General features: G+C 38.2%; 2 protein-coding genes across 2 annotated transcripts in view; one reads left to right on the top strand and one right to left on the bottom strand.

Moving 5' to 3' along the window:
* The window catches only part of ABTB1 (ankyrin repeat and BTB domain containing 1), a 34,866-nt gene extending 17,285 nt beyond the window's left edge, over nt 1-17,581 (bottom strand). Inside the window, exons 1-8 of the mRNA XM_087954692.1 lie at nt 16,932-17,581; nt 13,818-13,880; nt 11,074-11,129; nt 9,740-9,884; nt 8,926-9,085; nt 7,682-7,727; nt 6,631-6,747; nt 1,642-1,757 (exon numbers count right to left, since the gene is read on the bottom strand). Of these exons, the coding sequence (XP_087810818.1) occupies nt 1,642-1,757; nt 6,631-6,747; nt 7,682-7,727; nt 8,926-9,085; nt 9,740-9,884; nt 11,074-11,129; nt 13,818-13,880; nt 16,932-16,987 (759 nt within the window). The 5' untranslated portion in view covers nt 16,988-17,581. The remainder of the gene's footprint in view (nt 1-1,641; nt 1,758-6,630; nt 6,748-7,681; nt 7,728-8,925; nt 9,086-9,739; nt 9,885-11,073; nt 11,130-13,817; nt 13,881-16,931) is intronic.
* Nucleotides 17,582-17,600: 19 nt separating this feature from the next.
* FERRY3 (FERRY endosomal RAB5 effector complex subunit 3) lies at nt 17,601-20,976 on the top strand. Its single transcript, XM_026678081.2, has one exon. It carries the CDS (start codon nt 17,711-17,713, stop codon nt 19,334-19,336), a length of 1,626 nt encoding a protein of 541 aa, XP_026533866.2. The 5' UTR covers nt 17,601-17,710; the 3' UTR covers nt 19,337-20,976.
* Nucleotides 20,977-27,324: the final 6,348 nt, after the last annotated feature.

Genomic DNA, 27,324 nt, shown 5'->3' with positions numbered 1-27,324 from the left:
CGTGGTTCACAATACAAAACAAGTAACAATAAAATAGAACAATACAAGTGAACAAGATCAGCATCTAATGAAAAAATAATACATAATACAGGCAGAAACCCATCTAGCAAGAGGACCACACCTATTCTATCCCAAGGCCTAGTAGAACAGCCAGATTTATAAGGCCTTCTGGAAACAATCAGAGTGAAGCCACACGCATTTCTGAAGGGAACTTCATTTTGAGAGGATAGACACTGTGACAGAGAAGACATAGTTCCTGATCCTGACAGATGGCATTGTTTAATAATAATCATAAAAACCTGGACTGCATCAACTCTGCCAGCTTTTAGTAGTTGGCCAGAAACCATGGATAGGTGGTTCCTCAAATAACCTGGCCTAATGCCATGCGAGCTTGTAATCAGCACACTGATTTGCACCTGGAAGCATAATGGCAATGAATGTCACTTGTGAAACAATGGTGTCATGTGGGCATATCGTGACATGCTAAAAACTGCCAGCACCAATATTTTTTGGACCAGCTGAAGCTTAAAAGTGCCTTTCAGGAGGAGCTCCGTGTATAACATGCTCCAATATTTGAGCCATGGGGTGATTAGGGCATGAGTGACTGTCTGAAGGTTTTCCAATAGAGGAAGGGGCAAAACTGTGCTGACGAAACTATGTAAAGACCTTCTTGGCCACAGCTGCCGCCTGACCTTTGACAGGAGCTGGGAGCCAAGAGGACCCACATCACATATGATATACAACCCCATACAAGAGTAGAGATGGAAAAACCCTGGACTTGGGGGACCCCAATATCCACAGCCATTCAATTTGATAGGATTAAGTTGGAGCTATTTCTCCTCATCCAGATTCATATGGAATATCCTTCACTGGAATAAGAACGTGACATCATCACTTGGCCAGCTCAAGATCCAGATGTATATTGGGTATCATCAGCATATTGATAATATGCTGGCAGATGATCTCAGTTTCATTTAATGTTGAACACAAGGGGAGCTAGTATTGAATTACGGCACTGCACAGGACTGATTGGAACCAGCCATGAAGGAAGAGAGTTGCTGTAAACACTGTTCCCAATTTCCAATCCCCACAGCCAATCCAAATGAATACTACTACACTGATGGTGTCAAAAGCCAAAAAAATTCAAGGAGCACAAAGCGAACTGCATAAGTCTTAACCCAGCTCTGCAAAAAGGTAATCAACCATCACAACCAAGGTTGTCTCTTGGCTAAATGCCAACCTGAGACATTACTGAAACCAAGATAATTTGCTTTCTCCAGGGTTCTCTGCAACTGCAGCCAATCACTTGCTCAATAACCTTCCTTAAAAAGAAATAATTGGAGACAAGATGTTAAATTGTTCAGAATTGTTGGATTCAAGGGCAGTCTCTTGAGGAGAAGGCATACCACTGTTTCTTATAAGGTTGAAGGCACCACCTTCTCCCAGGCCAATAACACAGCACAGACCAAACTGTAAAATCATCTCCCAGACCACCTTAATGATTCAGGGGGGTCCTGGATCTAATAAATAGCTGGTCAAATAATTATCAGGCAGAATATTAAACTAAATGTAATTTCATTAGATTATTCAAATGGAAGAACACATCAAAGAAATGGAAACGAGAAATGAAATACTTCCTACCCTGAATTCAGCTGGCAAGGCACACTCTGCTAGCAGAGCGAGGTCTTCCTGCAACCGTGAATCACCTGATGGTTCAATTGTAAGCACCTTTACACAGGTGCCTGGCTTGGAAGAAACTAAAAGAAACAAAAGCAAAAATATCAAAACTTTAAAATACAGGCATGATATTCCCCTCCGGAAAAAAAAAACCTGAAAAGTAGCCAGGGGTGCAGGTGTTGCCTAAGCACCCGCCGCGGTCCGCGCAGCGCCCCGGTGGGAATTAAATTGGCAACGCCCCCTTGAAGCTTTAGCAGAGTAAAGTAATCAAAAGTGATTTTTCAAGGTGAGTCTGCATGATAGTTTTATTATTTGACAAAAAAAAAAAAAAAAGCACCATGAGAATGCTCTCGGGCAAAGGATTTCACATTTAAAAAATAAAACAAACAAACAAAAACAACAAACAAACCCTGCTTAACAGACAGAAAAACAGCCACAATGCTTCACCTCTAACTGGACTTTCTCTTTGTTCCCTTTCCTTTGATCAGCATTGCTTCTCTATGCTTCTTCTAGCTAGTTGAGCTGATAGCATAACTTTGAGTCTGGCCTGTCTTTTGGCTACAGTTGTCTTCCTCTTCAGTTCCAGATTGGCCCTCTTTGCTGCAAGCTTCTGTTTTATTGTCTTCAGTTCTTCCATGTACGATTTATGTGCCCTTCTCATATTTCTTACAAGACTTGGATTCACTGGGTCAAGGTCCTTCCTTTGATACTGCTGTACAGCAGACTTCCCTGAAGCCTTCAATGAGTATTTAACACTTTGAAGAGCATCAACTGTCCTTATGCCAAGGCAAGATGTCTTGGAAGTTATAATGTTACCCATTAGGCTGAAAGAACTCTCAACTTGGGGTCCATGGAAGCAGCTCATGATTGCTTTCATCATCTTGAAGAGGCAAGGATACTTTCCTGCTGAAACAATCCCAGTCCACCAGTTGTCTATCATTGCTTGGTCTGCTGCACTAGGTATCCTGGCATCACTGTGATACCGGTGAACCTCTAGTATGTAGGGCTCTACCTCTGAAGCTTCCAAGACATTTGGTAGAAGCTGTGGAAGTGCCTTCATGCACTTCAGTGCTTGGGAGTGTCCTCTCACAATGGGGTCTGTTGCTGAGAAATGAGCAAGTAATTTGTTCTTGATAGGCAGTTTTTCCTGCAAGCATTTTCCAGCTGAAACATAGGCAGACCTTGCCCTAGTAAGGAATCTGTTCTTCACCTCTTTCTTGAGAATCTCTTTCGCTTCAGGCCAACAAACATGTCTATACATGGTAACAAAGAAATCTCAGCTTGGACATCTACTGCACACACTTTACAGTCACGAAGTACTTCTGGCTTCACAAAGCATGCAAAGAAGTTCTTTGTCAAGTCTACAACTTCATCATGCAGTTTGTGGATTTTTGTTTCCTTCTTCTGAAACACCAGAACAAACTTCTTCAATAGAGGCAAGGAAGCACAGTAGAAATGCAGGAGCAATCTTGTGTAGCTGCGATTCACAAACAGCTTCTGTGTGATTCTTTCTTTTCGTTGTTTCCCCTCTCCTGTCATCTTCTTCTCTCTGAGTTTGACTTGAATTGCTCTGATAGCCCTGACAGCTTCATCTCCAATATCCTTTGTGTTGAAGATACCCTTGCACAAGAAGAAAAAATGCTGACGATTGAATGAAGGTAGGAAGGAGAAGTAGAAGATAGTGTACACTTCAAGCAACCTTAGAGTGTCAACTGCTACATCATACACACTAAGCCACCTGGTTGGAATGTATCTCTCTGGCATGGTGAACTTTACTCCAAGAATGATGCTCAGCTCCTCCAGGTACTGGCGAAGATCCGTAGACCATTTGAAATCATTGTAGATGGAGGTGAATAGCTCTTCTCAATAATGTTCAGAAGCACTTGAGAACTTCTTGCAAGAATTGTGTACATGATGACACACATCTCCATCAATGTCCAGGAGATGAGGAGCATGCTTTGTCCTTATCCGTGTCTCCAATCCAGCCTTTGAGCCCCTCATAACATTGCAGGAATCCATGAGAATAGACATGACATTTTCCCACGGTATGTTGTGTTGTTTTAGCAATGCATCGATTACTTTTTCAAGATTCTCACTGTTCACCACTATCAAACTAAGTGAGGCAAAGTGCTGAATTATAACCTTCTTCAGAGAATCAGAGTAGTAGCTCACCAGGACAGTCAAAATTTTCTTGTTGCTGTCAGAGGTTGCCTCATCAATGTTCATTGAGAACTTGCTGCTTTGCAGGTCCTTCACTAAGTCATCTTTGATAGTCTTTGCAAGGCCATATTACATTTTATATGATGCAGTATTTCTGTCCATGGAGAGTTGACTTAGGACCTTGGGATCTCCAGCAAGAGCCTGTGACAAGCTGATCAAATCTGGTGACAAGCTAAATGGAAGCGACTTCTCTGCAAGAAACGCCAACAGCATGGCCTCGTGGTTAGTAACTCTGTCCACGAGAGGAACCGAGGCTTGAAGAGGTGGACAAGATGGTGCTACGTTTGACTTGACGGAAGGGTGCAAGCCATACGTTGAGCTGGAGGTTGATGTTGAGGAAGCAAATGCAGCTGTAAAAAGAGAGAGGGAGAGGTAAAACAAAGTAATATGACATCATAATAATGATGATGATGATGGTGATAATAATAACTACAATTATAATTATTATTATTATTATTATTAATAAAATTTATGATACTATGTACTGACATTTCCTATATAATTAATATTACAGGAAAGAAATAATTTTTGAAGATATTGTGAGATTTGTCATGCTTTAAAACATTTTTAGAAGTACAATTTATGACACATTTACTTCATGTTTCAATACCAAAATACCTTGAAATTATTTACAAATTTATCTTCCCTAAAGTCATAAATGTTCATAGATTTCCTCTGAGGCAGATGTTGAATTGGAGGCATGATTTTTCTCCTGATCTAAACTTGCTGAGTTCACAATTGGTTATTTACATGTTGTTTATTCAAAATTGTTTGTGATCAAGTCTAATTATATGTTTATTCAATTTTTGTTTGTTTGTGATACTATATTAATTAATATGCAGGGCCTTCACGTACAGTAAACCAGTTTATAATAACCACTGATAAAGCTACCCTGGGTAAAAAAAAAAAAGAATAAATAAATAGAATAAATAAATAAATAAATAAGTTTGGATGCATTCACTAAACACTCCTTCAATCACTTAATCTCTAATTAAATTTCATCAAATAAATCAAACCAGCATAAAAACCCCATTCACGTAAGATCGGAATGGAGCCGTCTACTCGAGCCAACCAACAAACCCCCACAGCACAAAGACTCGTGCCACCAGTATTCACCCCCGGAACTCTGGCAGGGCTAGCCTGCAGTACGCCCCAATATAATCAGCCGGTTTGCTTCAGCAATTCAGGGATCGTATCGAAATTGCAGTCAGCACCACTATTCAATGACTAATTAACTTCACAAAGGGGGGAAAATTTGGGGCTAAAACACACAAATTTTTCATGTAAAAATTATCTACACACTCTACAGTAACTTTCCAATGCCAATTTTGGGGACTTACGGTTTTAAAATCAAGGGATTTCATGAAGAGTTTTCCGTATATTTCGAGCTGGGCATCCCCGCATAGCACTGTCTAAATGCCGATCCCGTACACACGCAAGCACAAATATGAACGAACAAATTCAAAGTTTTAGTTCTAACTTGGTCCGGACGTGAAGACAGAAATGATTACAAAACATTTATTTTAATAAATGAGATCACAGATGAAACTTACCACTAAGGCTGTAATTTGTTTCCCTAAGTTTCTTCACGTCCATGTGTTTCTTCTTTGTCATATGCCGCTTTATCACAACGAGGCCACCCTTTGCATAGGTGATAACACTTTCACACCAGACACAAAATGCTTTCCCTGGTTCCGCGACTTTTCTGATACATTCAGATATCATGGTGCCATCAACAGTTCTCTGGGTCCATTCCCAATTCCACTTGTCACGGACAGTTCCATCAATTTTCCTGACAAGGGCTTCATCCTTTCTTTCCAAAATTTTCCACCGAGAAGCCATGCTGTTTTTGCTGTCTTTAGATACGGGAGGCCAAATCCAGCATGTGCATAAGCAATGGCGATACATGGCGTGTTGTAAAAGTAGATATTTTCGCGCGATTAATTATCGCGTTCGGTCGAGTTAAAACAATTTCACGTGTTTCTAATTTCACGGAATCAAGACGTACATAGAGGTACGTATAACAAGCAAAAATATTTGTGTGCTTTTATTTTCGCGCTGTCTGATTGCGCGAAATGCGCGAAAATTTCCACACCGCGACTTTTGGGCATGCGTATGACTGATTGAAACACAGGCCGTACGCACGATGCCAGCACGCGCCCCAGCCCTCGTACACTAGCTCGCTCTGCCTGGCTGGCGCGGGTCATGGCCGCGGAGCTAGCTCTGATCGGATCAAAAATACTGAATATTTTATTGATATGTTCTTCTAACACGAGCTAGAAATATACATACAGTATATTATATAACCTCTATATAACCAGCATGCACTTTATTTCCACACAGGCATCTATGGGCAACATGGTACCCAAATGTCTTAAACCAAACTACTTAAAAATCTGCCCACTTCCATTAAAAGACTTAACTTTAGCTTGACAGTTTCTGTGCATGATACAATTGCAAGATTCAAGGGATATATACAAGAGATAGTGTTTTAGTGTCATTTTCTTTCATTTCCCCATAAGATGAAAGATATTCTGTTTTAGACTTTTGATCTATTGTTCAATGTTAGATACTATGGTTACCGAGTATGGTATCTCGTATGGTTATTCTAGTATGGTGAACTAGATATTGTAAAATAGATAAATTTGCTTTTGGTAATTAATATGAGAAAGGGCTACTTTTCCATTTTCCGATAAAAAATGACAGGGAGATAAAGAAGATTGGGAGGCTTACCAAATTCATACACCTTTTTACATTTGGTTTCCAAGTCTTCAATGAGATCTTGGAGCTGACATTGTTTGGCCAATCTCTTGCAGTCATTAACATATTCTACATCTATGTCCAAACACCCTGGTAAAGAAAAGAGAAGCGCTAATTATCCTCTCACTTCATTCTTTCAATTCATCCTTGTTATTGTTTACCCATGTCTTCTCTCCCTCCATACAACCATAGCTATAAACTTAAACTCCAGCACCACCCTGTGGTTTAAAATAAACCTGTTAACACTTGTGTGAACAGAACAGGTTATACAGGCATCTTAAAGTGATCTTCTAAATGATTATATTAGCATGAGCTAATTCTATTCTTTTACTGCATTAACTCTTTATATGTTGGGTTTTTTTTCCATTGAAAATTATAAATTACAATTATCAAAAATTATGCTACTAAATTTCAATGTCTGAGGCAGGGTGTTACCAGTAAATACCTGAAAAAGTTGTCCAAAACTTTACAGGTATATGAGGGACATATCTAAAAACAAGAACCTCCCATTCCCTCCCTTTTAAATTTTTTTGGAAATTCTAACCACATTTATTTGATGATTATTACTACTTATTTTTGTATATATGGTGGCAGACTGGAAAACCATTTTAGTGATAGATAACATAGCATTACTGTGCTAGGGTATGTCAAATTTTTCTACTTTCAATTTCCAAACATTAGGGGTGCTCAAAAGTTGTACAAGCCTTGGGGATTGTAAAGATATTTTGATTACTTTAATATAATTTAGATGTGCTTGATAAGTAACTACAGAAATATCGTAATTTTTTAACATTTTGCTTGTTTCATGAGTATCCACTCAATTTCGCTCTGAACATCCACACGCTATTTAATTCTAATCTGGAGCAAAAACCTGTCCGCCCAATGAACTATTTATTCCCAGAATCTTTCAATAAATTCCAACAAATCTAAAATTTTGACAGGAAATATCAACAGGAAATTTATGTAGAACCTATCACAAATAAGAAATAAAATCCATAGTTTTAATATATCACATTAGATTTACCTGTATAGAGGTATTGCAGAAGGGAACTAAAGGCTGCTGGATTGATCTGTATATGGAACAAATGAGTTATATACAAACTTTTGAAAGAAATAATAGTATAAACGAGACCTAAATTAGAAAGTAAATAGGGCCTAGAATTCTGTTGGCTGAATTGGGCAGCTACAGTTGGTGCAAAATGCAGACTCATTTGCAATATTGGCAAGTCTCATTAAGTCCTATAATGGCTATAACACCCCTGCTATAAGGGATGCAGTGTTTACTACCTGGCTTCTGGCTGTAATTCAATATGTTGTTGGTTTATCATCTACAAAGCTCTGCATGGCATAAGGCCTAGCAATTTGAAGGTCCATATGCCTCCTCTGGGGTCCACTCACCCTGAGAGCTCTGACAGTTGGCTTGCTTCAGATTCCATTAATTAGGCAAGGTCATCTATGGGGAACCTAAAAAGCAGGATTACTCTGTTGCTGGATCTGCCTGTTAAATATAGCTCCCTCCCCCATCACTCCAGAAATCCACACAGCTCCCACTTTGTCCATATTCAAGCATATTTTAAAATTTCCCCCAGCCTTGAGTTAAGATAGACAGATAGGCCTCTTTGAGGGGAATGTTTAAGGATAGCTTTGCTCTACTGGCTGGCCACTGTTTATGAATATTGTTTCTTTTTACAGACTTTTTCACTTTCTGAATCTGATCAGAGCCACTGGGAGTTGACTGGCCAAAAAAATAAGCAAACAAGTTTAAAACTTCCCTCCAGCATTTAAAATTTAATGGCAAGAAGCAACAAGGAATATACAACAAGGCAGCAGAAGCACGCTCCTTATCAGGCTCCTTATGACACTTTTGCTATCTTGAGGATACGTTAAGCGCCCAGGTAATATTTGCTGAAGGCTGAATGTTTTGCATGACAATTGACTTGGGAAACTGGTTCCCCATAATTCTAATAAAAAGTGTTTTATGAGATCTAGACTGCTCATGAGAGGTCATCTTTCTGATCTCATTTTCATTTTAAAATACTGAAGAGAAATATAAAACAGAGGTTTAGTTTTCAGTACCTCTTAGTTCTAATTCACCTGCATCGCAGATTAATGTATCTAAAAATGGAAATGTGTGATACTTCTGTTAGCATGACCCATAATTCCACTACTTTGCAGTAAAATTTGTTGGGATCTGTTTTTGCCAAATGATAAGTAAGAAAGTCTTAAATGTAAAAATATTCAGGAAAAAACCAAGATTGGGTTTCTTACCAATGGATGTTTCAGTGCTATGACATTTTTCCCCTTCCACTTGGTCTCAAACATTTCTGCAAAATATGCACTTCGAGCACCCAGTACACAGCGATGAGCACAGAAAGACTTCCCATGAACAATAAAAACAATGTCACTGTGGTAACCCTGTTCTAGAAGCCTGCAAGGAGATTGAGAGGGAAAAGTAGTTTCATGATTAAACAAGAACAGTATGGAATAATTCAACTTGACATTTCTATGCACTGAGAGGATACATCACCATCTTTTCCCCCCCAAAGAAAAAGATTAAAGCTGTAATATAGCATTATTAATATTGTATTTGATAAATCCTATTTATTTTTCTTATTGTAGTGCTGATACAGTTTTTATTCTAGATGATAAATTCTAAAGATGTAACACCAGTCACAACTGTATGAAGAAAGAACAGTTTTAAACACCATTGTAGTTTTTTTTACACACTCCATCTCCTTAACTACTTAAATTCCTAGCAATCAAATCCTGCTCTAATCCTCTCCAAAGGCCTTTAAAGAAGCTATGTCTTTCCCTGGGCTTCCACAGCAACAGCACAAATCATTTCTTCAGCTCAAAGACATATTTTTCTGATAGTAGGCAAGTCCAGGCAAAGGTATGGCTTCTTTAAAGAGCAACAGATAGCTAGGGAGAAGAACTAAACCTTGCATACTTCTATATAACAGAGTGCCATAACTTAACGTCACTTTTATTGCTATGGGAAGGCATGATAATAAATAAAAGACAATGATATAGTCCCCTCTGAAGATGACTCTTTTGCCAACATCAAAATACATCTCTTTACCGCTGAAGAAATGCATCATAATAGTCCCTCTTCATGCACTTTGCTGTGATCTGTTTATATTCCTTCAACACTCGCCGAATAGTATCATTCAGAGCTCCATATAAGCAACGTTCACCATCAAATGTGTTTGCTTCACATTTTGCACCTGTAGGGAAGATCAGTTTACATAATGTAAACATATACCACGTAATATAACACATTTTTATCAGCACTATTTTTGGAAAGGTGACTGATAGAAACCAAATAACTTCTATAGAGTCCTTAGATATCACTGCAATTTTTTTAGGTCCAAAGAAAAGCTTATAAAAGAGAATCAAATCCCATGCAGTGTCATCCACTTAAAGAGCTAATTTAAGATTATGGAGCAATATTTTAGAAAAAATACATTTTTATTGCGCATGAATTATAAAATTATAAAATGAAAACAGCAATCCTATAGTAGACAAATTTAGGTCCTCAAAATATTAGAATGACACTACTCTATTTGGCTGAAATAATAGAAAAAAATCAGTTTACATACAGAAAATACATAGAAAAACAATAAAAATAATTTGTCACTACATTGAGTTGAGTATACTATAATAATACTCTCAGCTAAATTACATTTCATTTCTAGGTAGCTCGCCTACAGCTTCTGTTAAATTCTTTAATTGTAAAATATTTTATATCTGTATCCCTAATTTTAAAAAAGCAGCAAGTTACCCCAAGAAAATCTTCATGTATTAGGACATGAATCTGCTTTGTGATTTAAAACACACTCTACTGTTTTAATGTCTGATCTTTATTTTCTCAGGTAAATTTTCCTGTTAGAAGACTTGTATAAAGCTAACTATATTTCTTTTTCATATATTTTCCTTGCAATCAAATTATTATGAAACAGTGTATTAATTCTCAAGAACATAGGTGAACAATAGCTTAGTTTTGATGGATTTCTATGCCAAACAGCTATTCTTAGTTTTCGTGTTTCTTCTACTATCCACTTCATAGATGACAACAGCTGGCCATTTCTAGCTTGCTTTTAAAGTGAATGTATTTCTGGTATAAAACCTGGTCCAGTTAGATCTCCCTCTAATCTAGTTTACCCTTTTAGAGGTATCAACATGAAATGGAACAGAAACTATGTTACATAAAATGTCACCAAGTACTCTCCAACTTCTTAAAAAAAGACCCATAAACAGAAAGGAGGGAAGACTTTCTTCGGTGTTGGAAACAAGTTGAAAGGAACTATAGTTTTCATCATAGCAAGATTATTAGCTGACTTTACAGTTCCAGTTCTAGAGGGCATAAAGTGACAACATATATTTATTTCTAGAAGAATGTACCAGTCTTCTTACCATTGGCTAGAAGATATTGCACAAGTTCTTCATGTCCACAGAGACAAGCATAATATCTGTAAAAGAGAACAGTGTGATCAGATACTTGAAGATGTTCTAATATCTCCCTCTCAATCTCTATTGGAGCTAAACATACTGAGATCCTTTAACCATTCTTTGTAGGTTTGCTTTTCTGGCCCTTTACTATCCTGGAATCTTTCCTTTGAACTTGTTCTCCTTGTCCTTCTTAAGGACCAGACATAGTACTCCAAGTGAGGTAGGACCAGGGCAAAATAAAGTGGAGCAATCATTTCCTGTGATTTATATTTTATGTTCTTATTAATGCACCCAAGATAGCAACTCTTTTTTAAGCAGCTGCATTACACTGCTGGCTAACCTGCAACCTTCTATCAGTTAACGACACCCAAATCGCTTTTAAATGTGCTACCGTCAAGCCAGGTCTCCTCCACCACATTAAGATATTACAGGCATCTTCACTTAACTACTGGGCTAAGTTTATAATCAGTCGAAGTTAAAACATCCTCAAAATGGGCATTTTACAGCCCAAAATGCATCCCCAGCAGTCGTAAAGGGTAATGCAATGCCTCCTGCAACCACCTGACTGCATGTTGGGTAGGCCAGCTTTATAAACAATTATGAATTCCACAGTAATGTGATTTGTGATGTTTTTTGTTCATTTTCTGGCCAAACAAAAGCCCAATCAAATGAATGGGTTTTCTTAAAAACCACGGCATTCACTTAAAGACCACAGTGGAAAATTCCTTCTGATCACACGAGTGCTTCGACTTATAACTCCAATGACATGACCCTAATTCCAAGCTCTATTATGGTTGTAAGTTTAGGGCTACCTGTACAATCATCATGATAAAGCACTCAAATAGCCAAAAGTGTTGCTGCATTTGCCACAGATTATCCCTATATTACAAAGCTTTCAAAATCAAACTTATTTTCATTAAGCTGTTTAATTTGGTTATATGTATATGCAAAATATTTTAAAATAAAAAAAATTATTCAGTTCCAATACAGTGTAGGATGACAACCCCAATAAAACTCAAGATTAGAATTATGCAAGTGTAGAAAAGGTTCCTAAGCACTCTAATTGTATCACTGAGCTCCTACATATTCAATCATAATGTGGCGGCCTATTTGGTGTTAGCTTTGCATATTTTAGAAGCAAACTCATATAGTTTATTTAGTAATTCATTATGAGAGAAAAACAGCGTAGCATGATAGTCTCACAATAGAATATAATGTATTACCTGTTATTCCCTCAGTTGGGAAGAACTCATCTCCAATAAACAAACCAAGAAAATTATACATTTGATATTTTTAAGAAATATAAATGCTCTGCTCCTTTTATGCAAGACTTCCAGAACAAATCACATAAATAATAAATATTTTAAGCAGCAATTTCTTATGAGCAAAAGCATTCGGCCTTAGATTTAAACATATAGAACAGTGTATACTTAAATATCTTGTCTTGGCTCTAGAAAGATTTGTCTGAAGCCAGCAAAAGTTTGCCTGAAAAATTCATTCTACAATAAGAGCCCTTTTCCCAGTCTCATCTTGAGGAATCAAGATAAAACAAAGTTTAAGTTGTCCAGAAGTTGCTTAAGCGTTTAAGGCAAAACCATCACTTTGATTTTTTTTCCTAGATTCAGACTGATAACTAAAACTACTGTTTCAGGACTAATGTAAAATACAATTTTCTGAAAGATACTTGGGTAAAGTTATTTTTGTCTACCTCATAGCCAGCAAACATCCTCACCAATCCCACAATGTTGTCTTTCAACCATTACTAATGCAAAATAAATTAACATGTTTCCTTACCACCCTCTGAAAAACTGTTCTCATTTTCTCCCCAATTTTCAAAATCAATCAAACTCACATTCCAATAAATTAATCAGTTCTCAAACGCAACTTTTCTGATAATACTGCTCTCCAAATGTTTGCTAAGACATACTACTTCTCAAGGTGGTAATGGTAATGCTGTTTTTCTGCTTGGAATCAAAAGACAGCTGCTTACAGTGTATATGCTTTGCTTTCTGTGAAGAAGATATTTAAGAACCATAGGAATTGGTCAATTAGACAGAGAAAGGAGCACTAGTTTATTGGCACTCTTATTTGGCAAATGGCTAACTAGAACCAGACTGAACAATGACTGAAGAAGTTTTCTGCAAACTCCAAACTTACAAATTTGAGGCTGCATGCTAAGAAAAATGAGTTCTGTAGACAATGAAGACAATGTGAAATCCCAAGTACATATTAAATTGCATTACAAACAAATAAGTGAAAACTTTTATGGTGTGACTGATCACATTGTATAATTCTAGACATCCTTATGCTATATCCTGGTCCTTATGTCAGTCCTTTTGCTTCAAAAATAATATAGCTCCAAACATAAGTTGAAAACAATTATGAGAATTAATGTTTCCATGCTAACGGCTAAATCAAATTAGCAGGATTTTTCTAGCAACTTATTCAAATGGCTACTCTCAAGCAATGATAAAAACTGTACTGTTACGCATATTTTTACAAAGGAAAAAAAGTATCCAGAGGGGTAAACACTCAAGTATTCTTCATACATATAATCTGGGAGAGATTACTTAAAATACTTGTAACAAAAAGCATTTTCTTTTCAAAAAATACAAAGGATAGAAAATGCTGCAAAAGCTGAAAGACCTTTCTTAAATCCCTTTGTAAATTATCAAACAGTATGGGTGTCTCAAGGCCAAAGCACTCACAAAGGCGTACTGTCCCATTTGTCTCGGACATTGATTTCAACATCTCGCTGTTCAAGAAGGTATCTGAAAGACAAACAGACAATTTTAATAACTAAGGATCTATTCCAAGACACTTTATTCATGGGTTGAGTTTTCTTTTTTATTAAACAAGTGTCCTAGCAACGGAACCCTCTCAAAGCCTCAACCCAAGTAAGTAAGAATCCGCCAAAAATATTTTCAACACATTACACTAATTCTACTGCTTTTCATTTGTCTGCCTACTATAGATCAAATCTAACTTTCTAATGTGTGTGGGGGGAATCAAATAACAGAAGTTCTTTAAGATTATTTATCAAAGATACTATTGATAGGAATACAAATATTGTCCCTGTATATTAGGAGCATTAAGAAATAGAAGTATGCAGCAAAAACTGCATTGGTCCATTTGGTTGTCAGGTGTAATTCTAAGTGCTAATTATCACATTTGAAATCCTTTGCTACTTGGAGCCTCATTATCACTAAAAGAGCTTACTTCAATTAGAATCTGCCTGCAGAAACTAAATGCTCAGAGTTCCCATTCACCAGGAATTAAGGCAGAAGAGACTAGAGACAAGCATTTTCTGCAGAGACTCTCCTGTTAAGGAATTTTATACTATCAAATAAAGCATTGGTCCTTCATACATAGAATTTAGGAAATTATATCTATCAGAAAGCATTTGGACTAGGAAATGAAGAATGCATACGCCAGAGGTGAATGGTAGTACAGCAAGGATATAATGCTATTCATGATTGTTTAAGATAGCATTCTACTGATATAAACACTATAATATTATTGTACAGACTAATAGGATTGTTATATTGTTTTGTTCCATGCTGCTTAGATTTCCACTGACTGAATAATTTTCCTAGAAACCAGGAGGGTGTGAATTCTAATCCTATCTTAGGCATGAAAGCCAGCAAGGTGACTTTGAGCCAGTCATTTTCTCAGCCCAGCTTACCTCACAGTGTTATTGTTGTGGGGAAAATAGGAGAAGGAAAGACTATTAGGTATATTCACTATCTTGAGTTATTTATAAAATAATAAAAGGATTAAAATTGAACAAATAACTGAAATAAACAAAAATAAATAAAAACAAAGCATTGTTTCTTGAAAAATCCTTTAAGCACTATAAGAATAATTTATCATCTGATTTAGTCATCTTACTGATTTAATCAGATTTAAATTATGTGAAGTACATAATATAATCACAAACATGGGGCCTTTCTTTATATATTGCTAACAATTATTATTAGCTTGTATTTTGATTATGTTCTGTCATACAGTAACAGCGCTGAATTCTTCGTTACAGGCCGCATGAAACATCTAGTGGAAAACCAGAAGATAGATTCAAAGCATCTTCAAATAAACACCATGCAATTTTAGGATGAGACTGTATATTTATAAATTGCTTCAAAGCTCATCTTACATGTACTGTATCTCTCTACTTTTTACGCTAGCTGTGTTAGGATATCTGAAGTTGTCAGCTGTTTTAGGGATGAAGTAGAGCTGATAAGCAGGAAAAAAAAATTTTTTTGGAAAGAATGTAAGAACCAGGGACTCAGCTAGGTGGCAGCATCTAGCATAACTTGACTGATGGAAAAAGAAAACAAAAGGAAACCATAAGGCAGTTAATACCTGGATGGTAAAGCACAAGATAATTCCAAGGCTAGACCAAGAAACAAAATAAATGTTCCAGAGGCAATGTCAAACCACTTCCATGTTGTTGCCAAGAAAATTGCAGTGACACAGCCATCAAGTCACCAGGAAGTGAACCTAATCAAGGAGGATATTGGATTTCCCACTACTGTCATGAAACAAGTTGAGGAAGAGACTTAATAATACCAAACAGTAGTTGCTTTGGGAGATAAGTAAATGTGAGCAGGCCAAAAGCATGCTCATCATGACAAAATTAAAATAGCATTCTTTCTATCATTTTTGGGTCCCAAATATTTAATATTCTGTAAGACAAATTTGTCTTACTAATACAGGATTCTAACACATACTTGAAAGGATCAAATGTGTGGAGTACGCATACACACTTTGCTGCTGCTGGAAGAGATAAAATGGAAATGGAAGTGATGAAAGCTAATGAGAATTACCCATGGTATAGCGACTTCCAACAAAGCAAGTGTGAATCAGGCATTCTTTCATTGAATATTTTAATATATGTAGCGTGATAAGAAAATTTGGTAACCATGAGAAATGGTGTTAATGCCTCACTACTGTTATATTTAATGCTACAAAGAGCCAGATGTGGTGCATACACAGCGCATTTCCTCCCAAAGGCTACTTCTCAACCTAGAATACAGGTAGTCCTCAACTTACAACCACAATGGAGCCCAAATGTATGTTGCTAAATGAGAAATTTATGAAGTGAGTTTTGCCCCATTTTACAACTTTTCTTGCCACATTTGTTAAGCGAATCAGTGCAGTTGTTAAATTAGTAACAGGGCTGTTAAGTGAATCTGGTTTCCCCATTGACTGTCAGAAAGTCGCAAAAGGGGATCACATGACCCAAGAACACTGCAACCGTCATAAATGCGAGTCAGTTGACAAGCATCTGAATTTTGACCATGCTGTGAAAAATGGTCATAAGTGTGAAAAATGGTCATAAGTCACTTTTTTCAATGCCATTGAGACTTTGAACAGTGACTAAAGGAACTGTTGTAAGTCGAGGACTACCTGTACTTAAATCGCAGTTTTCATTCTACATTTCCATCAATCCGGGCAACTTTTGCCTTGCATGCCACATAACAAGTGGCTGCATTTTCTGCTACCCCTAAAAGGATGGTGAATAAGTAATTAATAATTAGAAGCACTTTCAGTTAAGCGCCTAGTCCACATTTATAGGTTGGAAGAGTCTGAAAATGCAAGAGCCACTTTGAAAAGTTCCGGCTGGTAAACAAACACGCAGCGACTCTCAACAAACACAAGGGTTTCGGCAAAGCCCGAGAAAGCGGCAGTTGTACCACCCCGCACTACCACCACCCAGCCGACCTCGGGGGCTCAAGTCATAACCCCAAACGGGCCACCCGCACCTTCTCCACCCTCGGCCCGCCCCCAGCACCCCCTTAAAGCCTCGGCCCAGGCCTCACCGCACGCGACAAACGTCGCCCTTCTTGCAGCTGGTGAAGAGGTCGCTGGTGTCCATGGCCCGGCGGAAAGCACCGCATTGACCCGGCCTGGAAAGGGAGCGAAGGTGGGTTCGGGTAGAAGAGGCGGGGGTGGGGGACTGCGAGGCCGCGGAGTGGAAGCCGAACGGGACGGATGTAAACACGACTGACGGGGGCTGAGCCTACCAAGGCCGGCCCTCGCTCTCTCCACCCCGGCCAGCGCGCAGGCAGGCCCGCCCCTCTCGCCGGTTCGCAGGAGGCTGGACCTGGGCGGCGGGAAGGAGCCTCGTCTCGCCTCTGCCCGGTTTGAAAGGTGAGCCGGGACGGCAGTCGGTCCTTCAAAGCCCCCACCACCACCACCACACCGTGGCTCAGGACGGCCCCAGCTGCGCGGCGGCGGCGACTAGCCCTCTTTGGACGCTACGGGCGACGGCCTGGCCTCCCCCGGAAGCCCCAGTCACGCCCGGGGATTCGCATGCCGCCCGCTTTGCGACCCTCGCCCGAAAAACGGCGACGCCGCTCGCTTATTAAGGTTTGAAGGCATCGCGGGCCGGGAAGCCTTTCTCTCCACGCTCCGGAAGCCGGCTCCCATTTAAAGGCAGCGGGCGCTGCAGAAGCCACCGAGAAGCGGAAGCGCCTGTTAGTTTTGTGGTTTTTTTGCTTTTGAAAAGGACGCGAATTGAAAACGCAGCTTTAAAGAAGGCGCCCAGCCCTGAAAAGGAAGAGCCGCCGAGGAGGCGGGGAGGAAAAAAAGCCGCAGGATGGAGAGAGAATTTGTGTATGAATTCAAGGCCGGGAACCAGCTTTTTCTGCTTACCGTGCCGCTGAAGTTCCCCGTCCAAGAAAACGTTAGTCATTTGCCTAGGTGCCTAATGCTGCTTCATAATTTGCCTTGCTTCGTAGAAAACGGCTTGAAAGAGTCTCTGACGAAATTCATAGAGGAGGCATCCGTAGAAGATTTTGACAGAGAAGCGGAAGCGGCTCTGGAAGCTGTAAAATCTGGTAAAATGGATTTACACCAGCTGGCGAAGGCTTGGGCCCAAGCTTACACTGAGGCAACCTCGGAGTATGCCAGGCCAGAAGACCCCAGCTGGGATGAAGATTTTGCAGATGTTTATCATGACTTGATCCACTCTCCTGCCTCTGAAACTCTATTAAACTTGGAACATAATTATTTCGTTAGCATCTCCGAATTAATAAGCGAGAGGGATGTGGAGCTAAAAAAACTGCGAGAAAGACAACGGGCAGAAATGGATAAGGTGATGCAAGAACTGGGGAAATCATTAACAGATCAAGATGTAAACATGTTGGCAGCTCAGCACTTTGAATCCCAGCAGCTACTAGAGAACAAGTGGAACAGTGAATTGAAACAAACCACAGCAATCCAAAAGCAGGAGTACCAAGAATGGGTGGTAAAAGTTCACCAGGATCTGAAAAATCCCAACAGTACTATTGGTGATGAGATCAAAGTTACTCCTAATCAGTGGAGAGAATCTGAAGAAGGAACTGGAAGACTCTTTGAGGACCAGAGGCAATTGGAAGAAAGTTTCACTATCCATTTGGGAGCACAGCTGAAAACCATGCATAATCTGCGACTCCTGAGGGCTGATATGCTAGATTTCTGCAAGCACAAGCGCAGTCACCGCAGCGGAATCAAACTCCACCGTCTTCAAACTGCACTTTCACTTTATTCAACTTCCCTTTGTGGTCTAGTCTTGCTTGTGGATAATCGCATCAGTTCGTACAGTGGGATCAAAAGAGATTTTGCAACTGTTTGCCAGGAGTGTACAGATTTCCATTTTCCTGGAGTTGAGGAACAGCTTGAAGTTGTTCAGCAAGTTGTACTTTATGCTCGAGCACAACGCAGTAGTAAAGCCAAAAGACTAAACGAAGCAGGAAACAGAAATAGTGGCAATGAAGATAAATCTAAAAATGGGGAACAGAATCAATCAAATATTTTTCCAGGAGAATTTTATATCACCCGACATTCAAATCTCTCTGAAATTCATGTGACGTTTCATCTTTGTGTGGATGACAATGTGAGGTCAGGTAATATTACAGCCCGGGATCCTGCAATCATGGGCCTCCGAAATATCCTTAAAGTATGCTGCACCCATGACATCACCACAATTAGTATTCCTCTTCTGCTGATACATGATATGTCTGAAGAAATGACGATATCTTGGTGTCTGAAAAGAGCAGAACTTGTATTTAAATGTGTCAAAGGATTTATGATGGAAATGGCTTCCTGGGATGGTGGGATTTCTCGAACTGTTCAATTCTTGGTACCCCAAAGTATTTCTGAAGAAATGTTTTACCAACTGAGTAACATGTTGCCACAGATTTTCCGTGTGTCGTCTACGCTAACTCTGACATCCAAACACTGAACTCCATCCAAAATTCTGCAAAGGATTAATTAAATGATCTGGATTTTAATACCTGAAACACTTTGATAACTTGAGCGTGATTGTTGAAATTCCTAACAGAAGCACCTGCAAAAATTTTAAAAAAAAGTCCCACTGTACTTTCATGCCTACACAAAGGAAAATGGGTTATGGGTTATTCCCCCCCCCCCCTTTTTGCCATTTTGGGTTCTAGGCCCTCCCTCTGCTAAATACTGTTCTAAGGTCCTTCCAACTCTTAGATAATAAGTGTAGTAGAAAAGTGGGAACTAAATGTCTGTGTATCACTGGAAAGTAGCTGTATGTTTATAATTATCAAAGGGAAAAAAAACTTGCTTTTTTTTTAGATATGGGTAAATTCATATAGAAGTTTTCTTAGGTGTTTTGTTTTGAGAGTGATACCAGTTTGTTACTTCACAGGATAGAATGTTAACACAGGCAAATAACACATGCTAAGTTTTTATATTACCAGGTGGGATTTGAGATTATATTTTATTCTGTAGGGCAGTAATTCCTACTTTGAAATATTTGGCTGGATTTTTGCAGCCCAAATACAGTAGTCATATTTGAGATGGCATTATGTTTTGGTCTTGAGTTCATAAAAGAGATAAACATGAAGAATTCAAAACCACTGCAGTAAATTAAGAACTTCAGTTTTTTAATAGCAGGGGAGCAATTCATGTCCTTCAAATTTCATTGTGGGATTCATGCACTTTACCTAGTGACCATTTGCTTGGTCTTAGCTTCATGTGTTGTATAAACTTGGCCATTGTAGTTTGCAAATCATGGCTTTAAAAACTTGATTCACACAGTATGTAGAAAAATATAATTTTCCCTGCAAAGACACAAGATATTATTACTATACTGTAGGTAGTGAAAATAACATCAGAACAACTACATCTTGGTTATCTTTATGCCAGTAGGCAAAAACATTTTACTTAAAGTACATTGATGGGTTTCTGCTGTTGATTTGGTCAAACATGGTGCTTATTCAGTAATGGTAATAGTGGAGAAAGCTGGGATGGAAGTTGAAGAAATAAATTATTAAAAAAGTATAACCATAATTAAATCTCAAATTAATTAAATTAATCAGGCATGCCTCTTCTCTGCGCTACTGTTGATACAGACATGCCTCTGTTTCATCTAGATTAAGAAATGAGCTTGTAACCCACAATTAATGCTAATTTAAGTTTGGTTTTAGGTTGGATTTTTTTTAAAAAAATAAGATAATGAATCTACAGAGAAGCAAAAACATAACTAATTAGATTATTGAGGAACCTGGACTGGCTCATAGACAATTGTTATGACTTTGTTGTGCATAAAATATAAAGTGAAGTAAAATCATATGATATTGCCACTTTGGTGGTCAAATTTCCATTTACAGATATTTTCTAACGTATTTGTCACCTTAGCAACATTTCCAGTTCTTTCCTGTTTTTCAGGGTCTTGTTAATACTTGTTAATATTTGTCTCTTAAAGTAGTGCTTGGATTATATATATAAAAAAGGCCAAGTTAAGATCTAATGAAATAACCAGAGTTATGATCAGTTGCCTAGTGATTGTTCGAAGTGATGATGGACCTCAAAAGTACCTATGACACATTTGAAGTTGGAAGGCTAGGTTCACCTGAGGTCACAAGATCACATTTTTGGCAGTTAGCAACTAGCCTACATTTATGGGCATTTATAGCATTCCACAGTCATGTGACTACACTTTTTTTTGCCTTTTTTTGTCAGAAACTAGTGTTTGCTTCCAGACAGTAGGTTTGCCTAACAACCACTGTTTGCTTAATGACCACTGCATTTGTTTAGTGACTGCCTAAAAAATATGTAAAATTGGATCAGTCATGTGATGACCCACTTAACTTTAATTATAGGCTCAAAGTTGAAAATTACCTGTGCAGAACAACCATGTAGTATAAAATCTACCTATTTATATTTCCTCCAATAAATGGAGTTTGGAACTCATCATGTTGAGTTTCTTTAGTTTTTAATATCTATAAATTGCTTTTGTTCAGTGTTTCCTAATTTGGGGCAAAATTGATTTTGAGTGGTTTTCTCTACAGAAAATAACCATAAAGTCATGGTAATTTTTTTTTTATATCAGATTGTAATGCTACATTGAACTAATTCAAAAATTTTGTCTTGTAACAATGTTTTAAATTTTTGAAATCCTCCTTTTCTCCTACTGAGTGATGAATTTAGCTTAATTTAAAATTTAGTCATGGCTTTAGCTTATGGGTTCTGATTGCTAGAACTACAGTAAGATGCAGAATATATAATTGCAATCCATGAATGAGTTAAAATTCTTTAAAAGTGTTAACCGGTGGTTGGGGACCCCTGTGTTAAAGAATGTTCCTGTCATTTCAAAGTCCTGTGGAAATTCTTTTAAATAATGAAGTTAATTTCCCAGAGCTGATACGATTTAATTTTGTTTTCATCATAACACTTTTAAAAATGGATGTGGAGTTTAATTAGAGAAGCATATTTTCCAGTTTCTTGAGCATATTCGGAAGAAATAGATTTTGAATGTTTCAGGTTTGTGATGCAAGAAGAAGTGCCCACATTTTTAATACTGTTTCTTAGACTTTCCATCTTAAGCATCAGTTGTTCTGACTTTATCAAGCTTAAAAATATTTCTGCAAATATTTAGGAATATAAACCCCCTAAGATAATTGAGTGTTTATTGATTTGAATTGCTGATGATTTGCCCAATATATTTTGTATTGTTGTAGGAATATTTATCTCAATAGCGAATTAGAGTTGTGTGAGTTGTGTTGTGTAACAATAGTGAATTGTTAATTTTCCAAAAGTTAGAAGAGTATTCATAATTGTAGAAAATCCACACAATTAGGGCAATATCATTAACCAAAAGATTTATAGTGGGTGCCATTAGTTTCTAATCCCTGTATTTCCAAACACATTCTATTTCCTTTGTTAAGGGTTTTAATTAAATTGCAAGAACATCTTTGTTTAGCATCTCTTTTTGTCAAAAAAAATGTTAACTTTTTGATAAAGGTTGGTTGGTCTTTACTATGAAACCATTTAAGGCTCTCACTCTGCTTCAGGTCTTTATCAGAACTGAGAAGAACTAAAGAAAAGCTGAATTTTGATTTGCTTTTCAAACTGTGATTTATTCTCAACCCACCCTATTAGAAAGCAAGGTTACCCACCAATTATAATTTATTCAGTAACTAGCTTAAAAGAAAATAGTGCTTTAGTGTGATACGTGAACCTAATCTGCAGTACTTGAATTCCAAAACTAACTCCTATCTTATCCTCTGATTATTTTCTTCTGTGATATTATAAAGAAAAAAATGACTATATTAAGTAAAACCTGTCTCTTCTTCCTATTTGTTACACTGATGTTACCAGCACCTATTTTGTTAAAATAAGAAAATTAATTTTGTGTCAAACTAAGACTTGATCTGATTGGTTAATTTTTGACTAGCTAAGTAAATTGTATGAGTTTAGATACTATAGTATGTAAAGCATGTTTATAGCAATATATGCACTGTATTGTTGCTTATCCAGCAATTATTACTAATGTATGTTAATTATAACTTAGCCCCTAACAAAAATGATAACAAATCAAGGTTTACCATGCTATGCTATCTCAATATATGAATGTTGGAATGTATACCACAGAATCAGATGTTATTTGGAGGGGAACCGATAGTTTTTTCCTTCAAACTATATTTCCCTTAAAATTTATAGTGTAGTAAATATTCATATCTCCTGGGCCATTATGTTATGTATATTGGGAAAAAGTTTGCTTGACTTTTGTTAAAGTTTATTATTGATCATTTGCTAATGCTCTTGTAGCAGTATCCAATGTTTTGTTATGAAAAGTCATGAATAATAATTTAAAATGTTTATTAGAAATTACCGTATTTATCGGCGTATAACACGCACAGGCGTATAACACGCATCCGCGACTGAGAGAGCTGAGCTGAGAGAGAAGGACAGGCTTGGTTGCTTCCTCCTCCCCTTCTTTCATTTGTGTCCTTGATCCCCGATCCCAGCAGCATTCACCGAAGGCTTCTTAACGATATATCGGCGTATAACACGCATACATCATTTGCCCCCTATTTTCAGGGGAAAAAGTGCGTGTTATACGCCGATAAATCGGTAATCATTTGGAGAAGCAAAAACAATGGATAGATTAAAGGAAGGACTCAAAGACAATTCTGCAAAAAGTCTTGGACATAAGAAAAAACAGAACCCCAAAATTAGAACATTTAAGAAAAGAATGGCGATAAAAAAATTGAACAGAGGAGAATGATCAGAATACATTTGGCATTGTTTCTTGGGAAAAAGCTTTTACTTGGATAAGTTATTCTTTGTAGAGCAAATCCTCTTCCAATAGTAAAGGTGTACAACTGAACATTTTAACTTCTGGAAATGTTTTTGTAGCACACCATAGTAGTAGTAATTTTTTTCAAGAAATTTCTAAAGAAAACATTTAAATTGTATGGAAAAGTAAAAAGATTAAAATATGTAAAACTTGTGCTTAAAACTGGTAAATACTTCCATTCTTTCTGATAACGTGCAATCTGCTTTTCTTGATCTTTACAGATCATTGCTAAAGCATTGTTAAGTGAGATTTAATGTTAAGTGTGTATTAAGGGACAACAATCCATTGATAGCAAAATGACTTAATTCTGTAATGATCCATGTGTTAGTAAAAAATAAAGACAATGTTGGTCCACGTGTTATTTTTATTATTACTTGGATATAATTACTAGGTATAGAAGACTGTCATAGGCAGTGGCTGAATTCATATATAAGAATACTTAATAACGTTAATACAGTTGTTGAGTATATAGCATTGTGTGAACTATTGGGATTTGCAGATCTGTATAAACTAAGTTCATAGTGGCTTAGTATAATGTATAAACCTGACAATTATGGCTTATTAACAAACTTTTTTCCCATTCAGTAACATTCTCAGAGACTTCCTGGACGAGTAGCTGCAGTTTTCTTGGCAACGTTTCTCCCCCCACCCCCCAGAATGCCATTGTTTCCTTCCTAGGAATTAGAGAAAATGACTGGCCCAAGGCCACCCAGCTGTGCCTAAAGTGGGATTAGAACTCCCAGTTTCTAGTCTGAATGCCTTAACTCAGTCATTCCCAACCTTTCTGGCTCTGTGGACAAGCGGCGGCAGTGGTGGTGGTGCAGGAAATGGATGGTTCAGCGCAAATGGAGTTTCACCCGCTTACCTCCAGCCTGGTACTAGGGTTGAGGCGCCCTGCCTTAACCACTGCATCAAAGTGGCTCTCAAACATTTCTTTGAGCTAATTTATGACCTAGCCCCATATGTGTAGAAGGGTCATGATTTATTTCCCATGGTTCTTACATTGGCTGAAGTCATGCAACATGTTAAAACCCAATGTAGTTTAGCACTAAATTATTTTAAGCAAAAATGGCTTAATCCAGCTACATTTATTGTTGAACAGCTTGCTTGGTTTACATGCCAGGAGACACTAAGACATAATGTGTGGTATATAAACCACAGTAGCTGGATTCAAACCCAGCCCCAAAAGGAACATTATGGCTTTGTTTATGGTAGATGAAATGTATATGTTCAAGCTATCTATTAAGATAAAAAAAAAGCTGTATGTTTAAATTGAGATTATGAGCTAGGCTGCTGAAGTTTTTATCGTGAAATGTCAATCTTCTGGGTCTCAGTAAAATGGATTGGTGTATAATTGGATCAAATTCTGCTATAATTTCTGTCATTTAAGTGATGAAGGATTGATGGACCCTGGTTATATCATAAGGAACCATCATGGATAACTGCAGTTTTTTCATTTCTTACTGCCAATAGACATGTACCAAAAGTATCATGGAATATAATTATTAAGATTAATATAATCTTAATAATATAAGATTAAGCTGAAAACTGAATATATACTTCTCTATTGGGAACAAAAATGGAGCTTTGAACTACTTCCCTAGCTGGTTAAAATGTATTTTAGCTCAAAACCTGGACTTAATACTTAACAAAGATATACTAAAATCCAAAAATAATGGCAGTTGAATGGTTGGTCCTCCAGTCAAAAGATAATCATATAAGTGAATCCTTTTCCCCCTGCAAAACATCACAATGGAATTAGTTCAGATTCCTACTGTGAATTTGCACATTCTGTATTTTCTCTTCTAGAAGAGACAAGTCAATTTTATTTTCCAGCAGCAAGAGCCCATATTTTTTTACCTTAGTCAGAAAATTTCAGTTTTAGTTACTTGTTCAGCTGTAAAGTTGACAAGAAAGTGACTCTCAATCTTAACTTATTTTATACAATTGCTATATATCACTACATTTTCAAAAGGCAGAATATAAACAAATAGTGTTTTTAATTGTAATCGGTTTTCACTGTAGATGTATACATTATATACATTGAAAAAAATAAAAGGGAACACTTAAACAACACAATGTAACTCCAAGTCAATCACACTTCTGTGAAGTCAAACTGTCCACTTAGGTAGTATCACTGATTGACAATCAATTTCACATGCTGTTGTGCAAATGGAATAGACAACAGGTGGAAAGCATAGGCAGTTAGCAAGACATCCCCAATAAAGGAGTGGTTCTGCAGGTGGTGACCACAAACCACTTCCCAGTTCCTATGCTTTCTGGCTGATGGTTTGGTCACTTTTGAATGCTGGCAATGCTTTCACTCTAGTGGTAGCATGAGACGGAGTCTACAACCCACACAAGTGGCTCAGGTAGTGCAGCTTATCCAAGATGGCACATCAATGCGAGCTGTGGCAAGAAGTTTTGCTGTGTCTGTCAGCGTAGTATCCAGAGCATGGAGGTGCTACCAGGAGACAGGCCAGTACATCAGGAGACGTGGAAGAGACTGTAGGAGGGCAACAACTCAGCATCAGGACCGCTACCTCCGCCTTTGTGCAAGGAGGGACAGGAGGAGCACTGCCAGAGCCTTGCAAAATGACCTCCAGCGGGCCACAAATGTGCAGGTGGCTGCTCAAACGGTCAGAAACAGACTCCATGAGGGTGGTATGAGGGCCTGACGTCCACAGGTGGGGGTTGTGCTTACAGCCCAACACTGTGCAGGACGTTTGGCATTTGCCAGAGAACACCAAGATTGGCAAATTCGTCACTGGCACCCTGTGCTCTTCACAGATGAAAGCAGGTTCACACTGAGCACATGGGACAGACGTGACAGGGTCTGGAGATGCCGTGGAGAACTTTTTGCTGCCTGCAACATCCTCCAGCATGACCGGCTTGGGAGTGGGTCAGTAATGGTGTGGGGTGGCATTTCTTTAGGGGGGCGCACAGCCCGCCATGTGCTCACCAGAGGTAGCCTGACTGCCATTAGGTACCAAGATGAGATTCTCAGACCCCTTGTGAGACCATATGCTGGTGCGGTTGGCTCTGGGTTCCTCCTAATGCACGACAATGCTAGACCTCATGTGGCTGGAGTGTGTCAGCAGTTCCTGAAAGATGAAGGCATTGATGCTATGGACTGACCCGCCCATTCCCCAGACCTGAATCCAATTGAGCACATCTGGGACATCATGTCTCGCTCCATCCACCAACTCAGACTGTCCAGGAGTTGGGGGATGATTTAGTCCAGGTGTGGGAGGAGATCCCTCAGGAGACCATCTGCCACCTCAGGAGCATGCCCAGGAGTTGTAGGGAGGTCATACAAGCATGTGGAGGCCACACACACTACTGAGCCTCATTTTGACTTGTTTTAAGGACATTGCATCAAAGTTGGATCAGCCGGTAGTGTTTTTTTCCACTTTAATTTTGAGTGTAACTCCAAATCCAGACCTCCATGGGTTGCTAAATTTGATTTCCATTGATAATTTTTGTGTGATTTTGTTGTCAGCACATTCGACTATGTAATGAACGAAGTATTTAATAAGAATATTTCATTCATTCAGATCTAGGATGTCTTAATTTTGTGTTCCCTTTATTTTTTTGAGCGGCGTAGTTCAGATGCA

This window comes from Notechis scutatus, chromosome 2 (assembly GCF_049901735.1).
Source record: "Notechis scutatus isolate UNSWTSFEM ecotype Mainland chromosome 2, rNotScu1.2, whole genome shotgun sequence".
Classification (NCBI taxonomy): Eukaryota; Metazoa; Chordata; class Lepidosauria; order Squamata; family Elapidae; genus Notechis; species Notechis scutatus.
This window is presented reverse-complemented; position numbering and strand designations above follow the sequence as displayed.

Excerpts from the sequence above, each read along its gene's own strand:
- FERRY3 (XM_026678081.2), top strand. The coding sequence starts at position 17,711 with ATGGAGAGAGAATTTGTGTATGAATTCAAGGCCGGGAACCAGCTTTTT.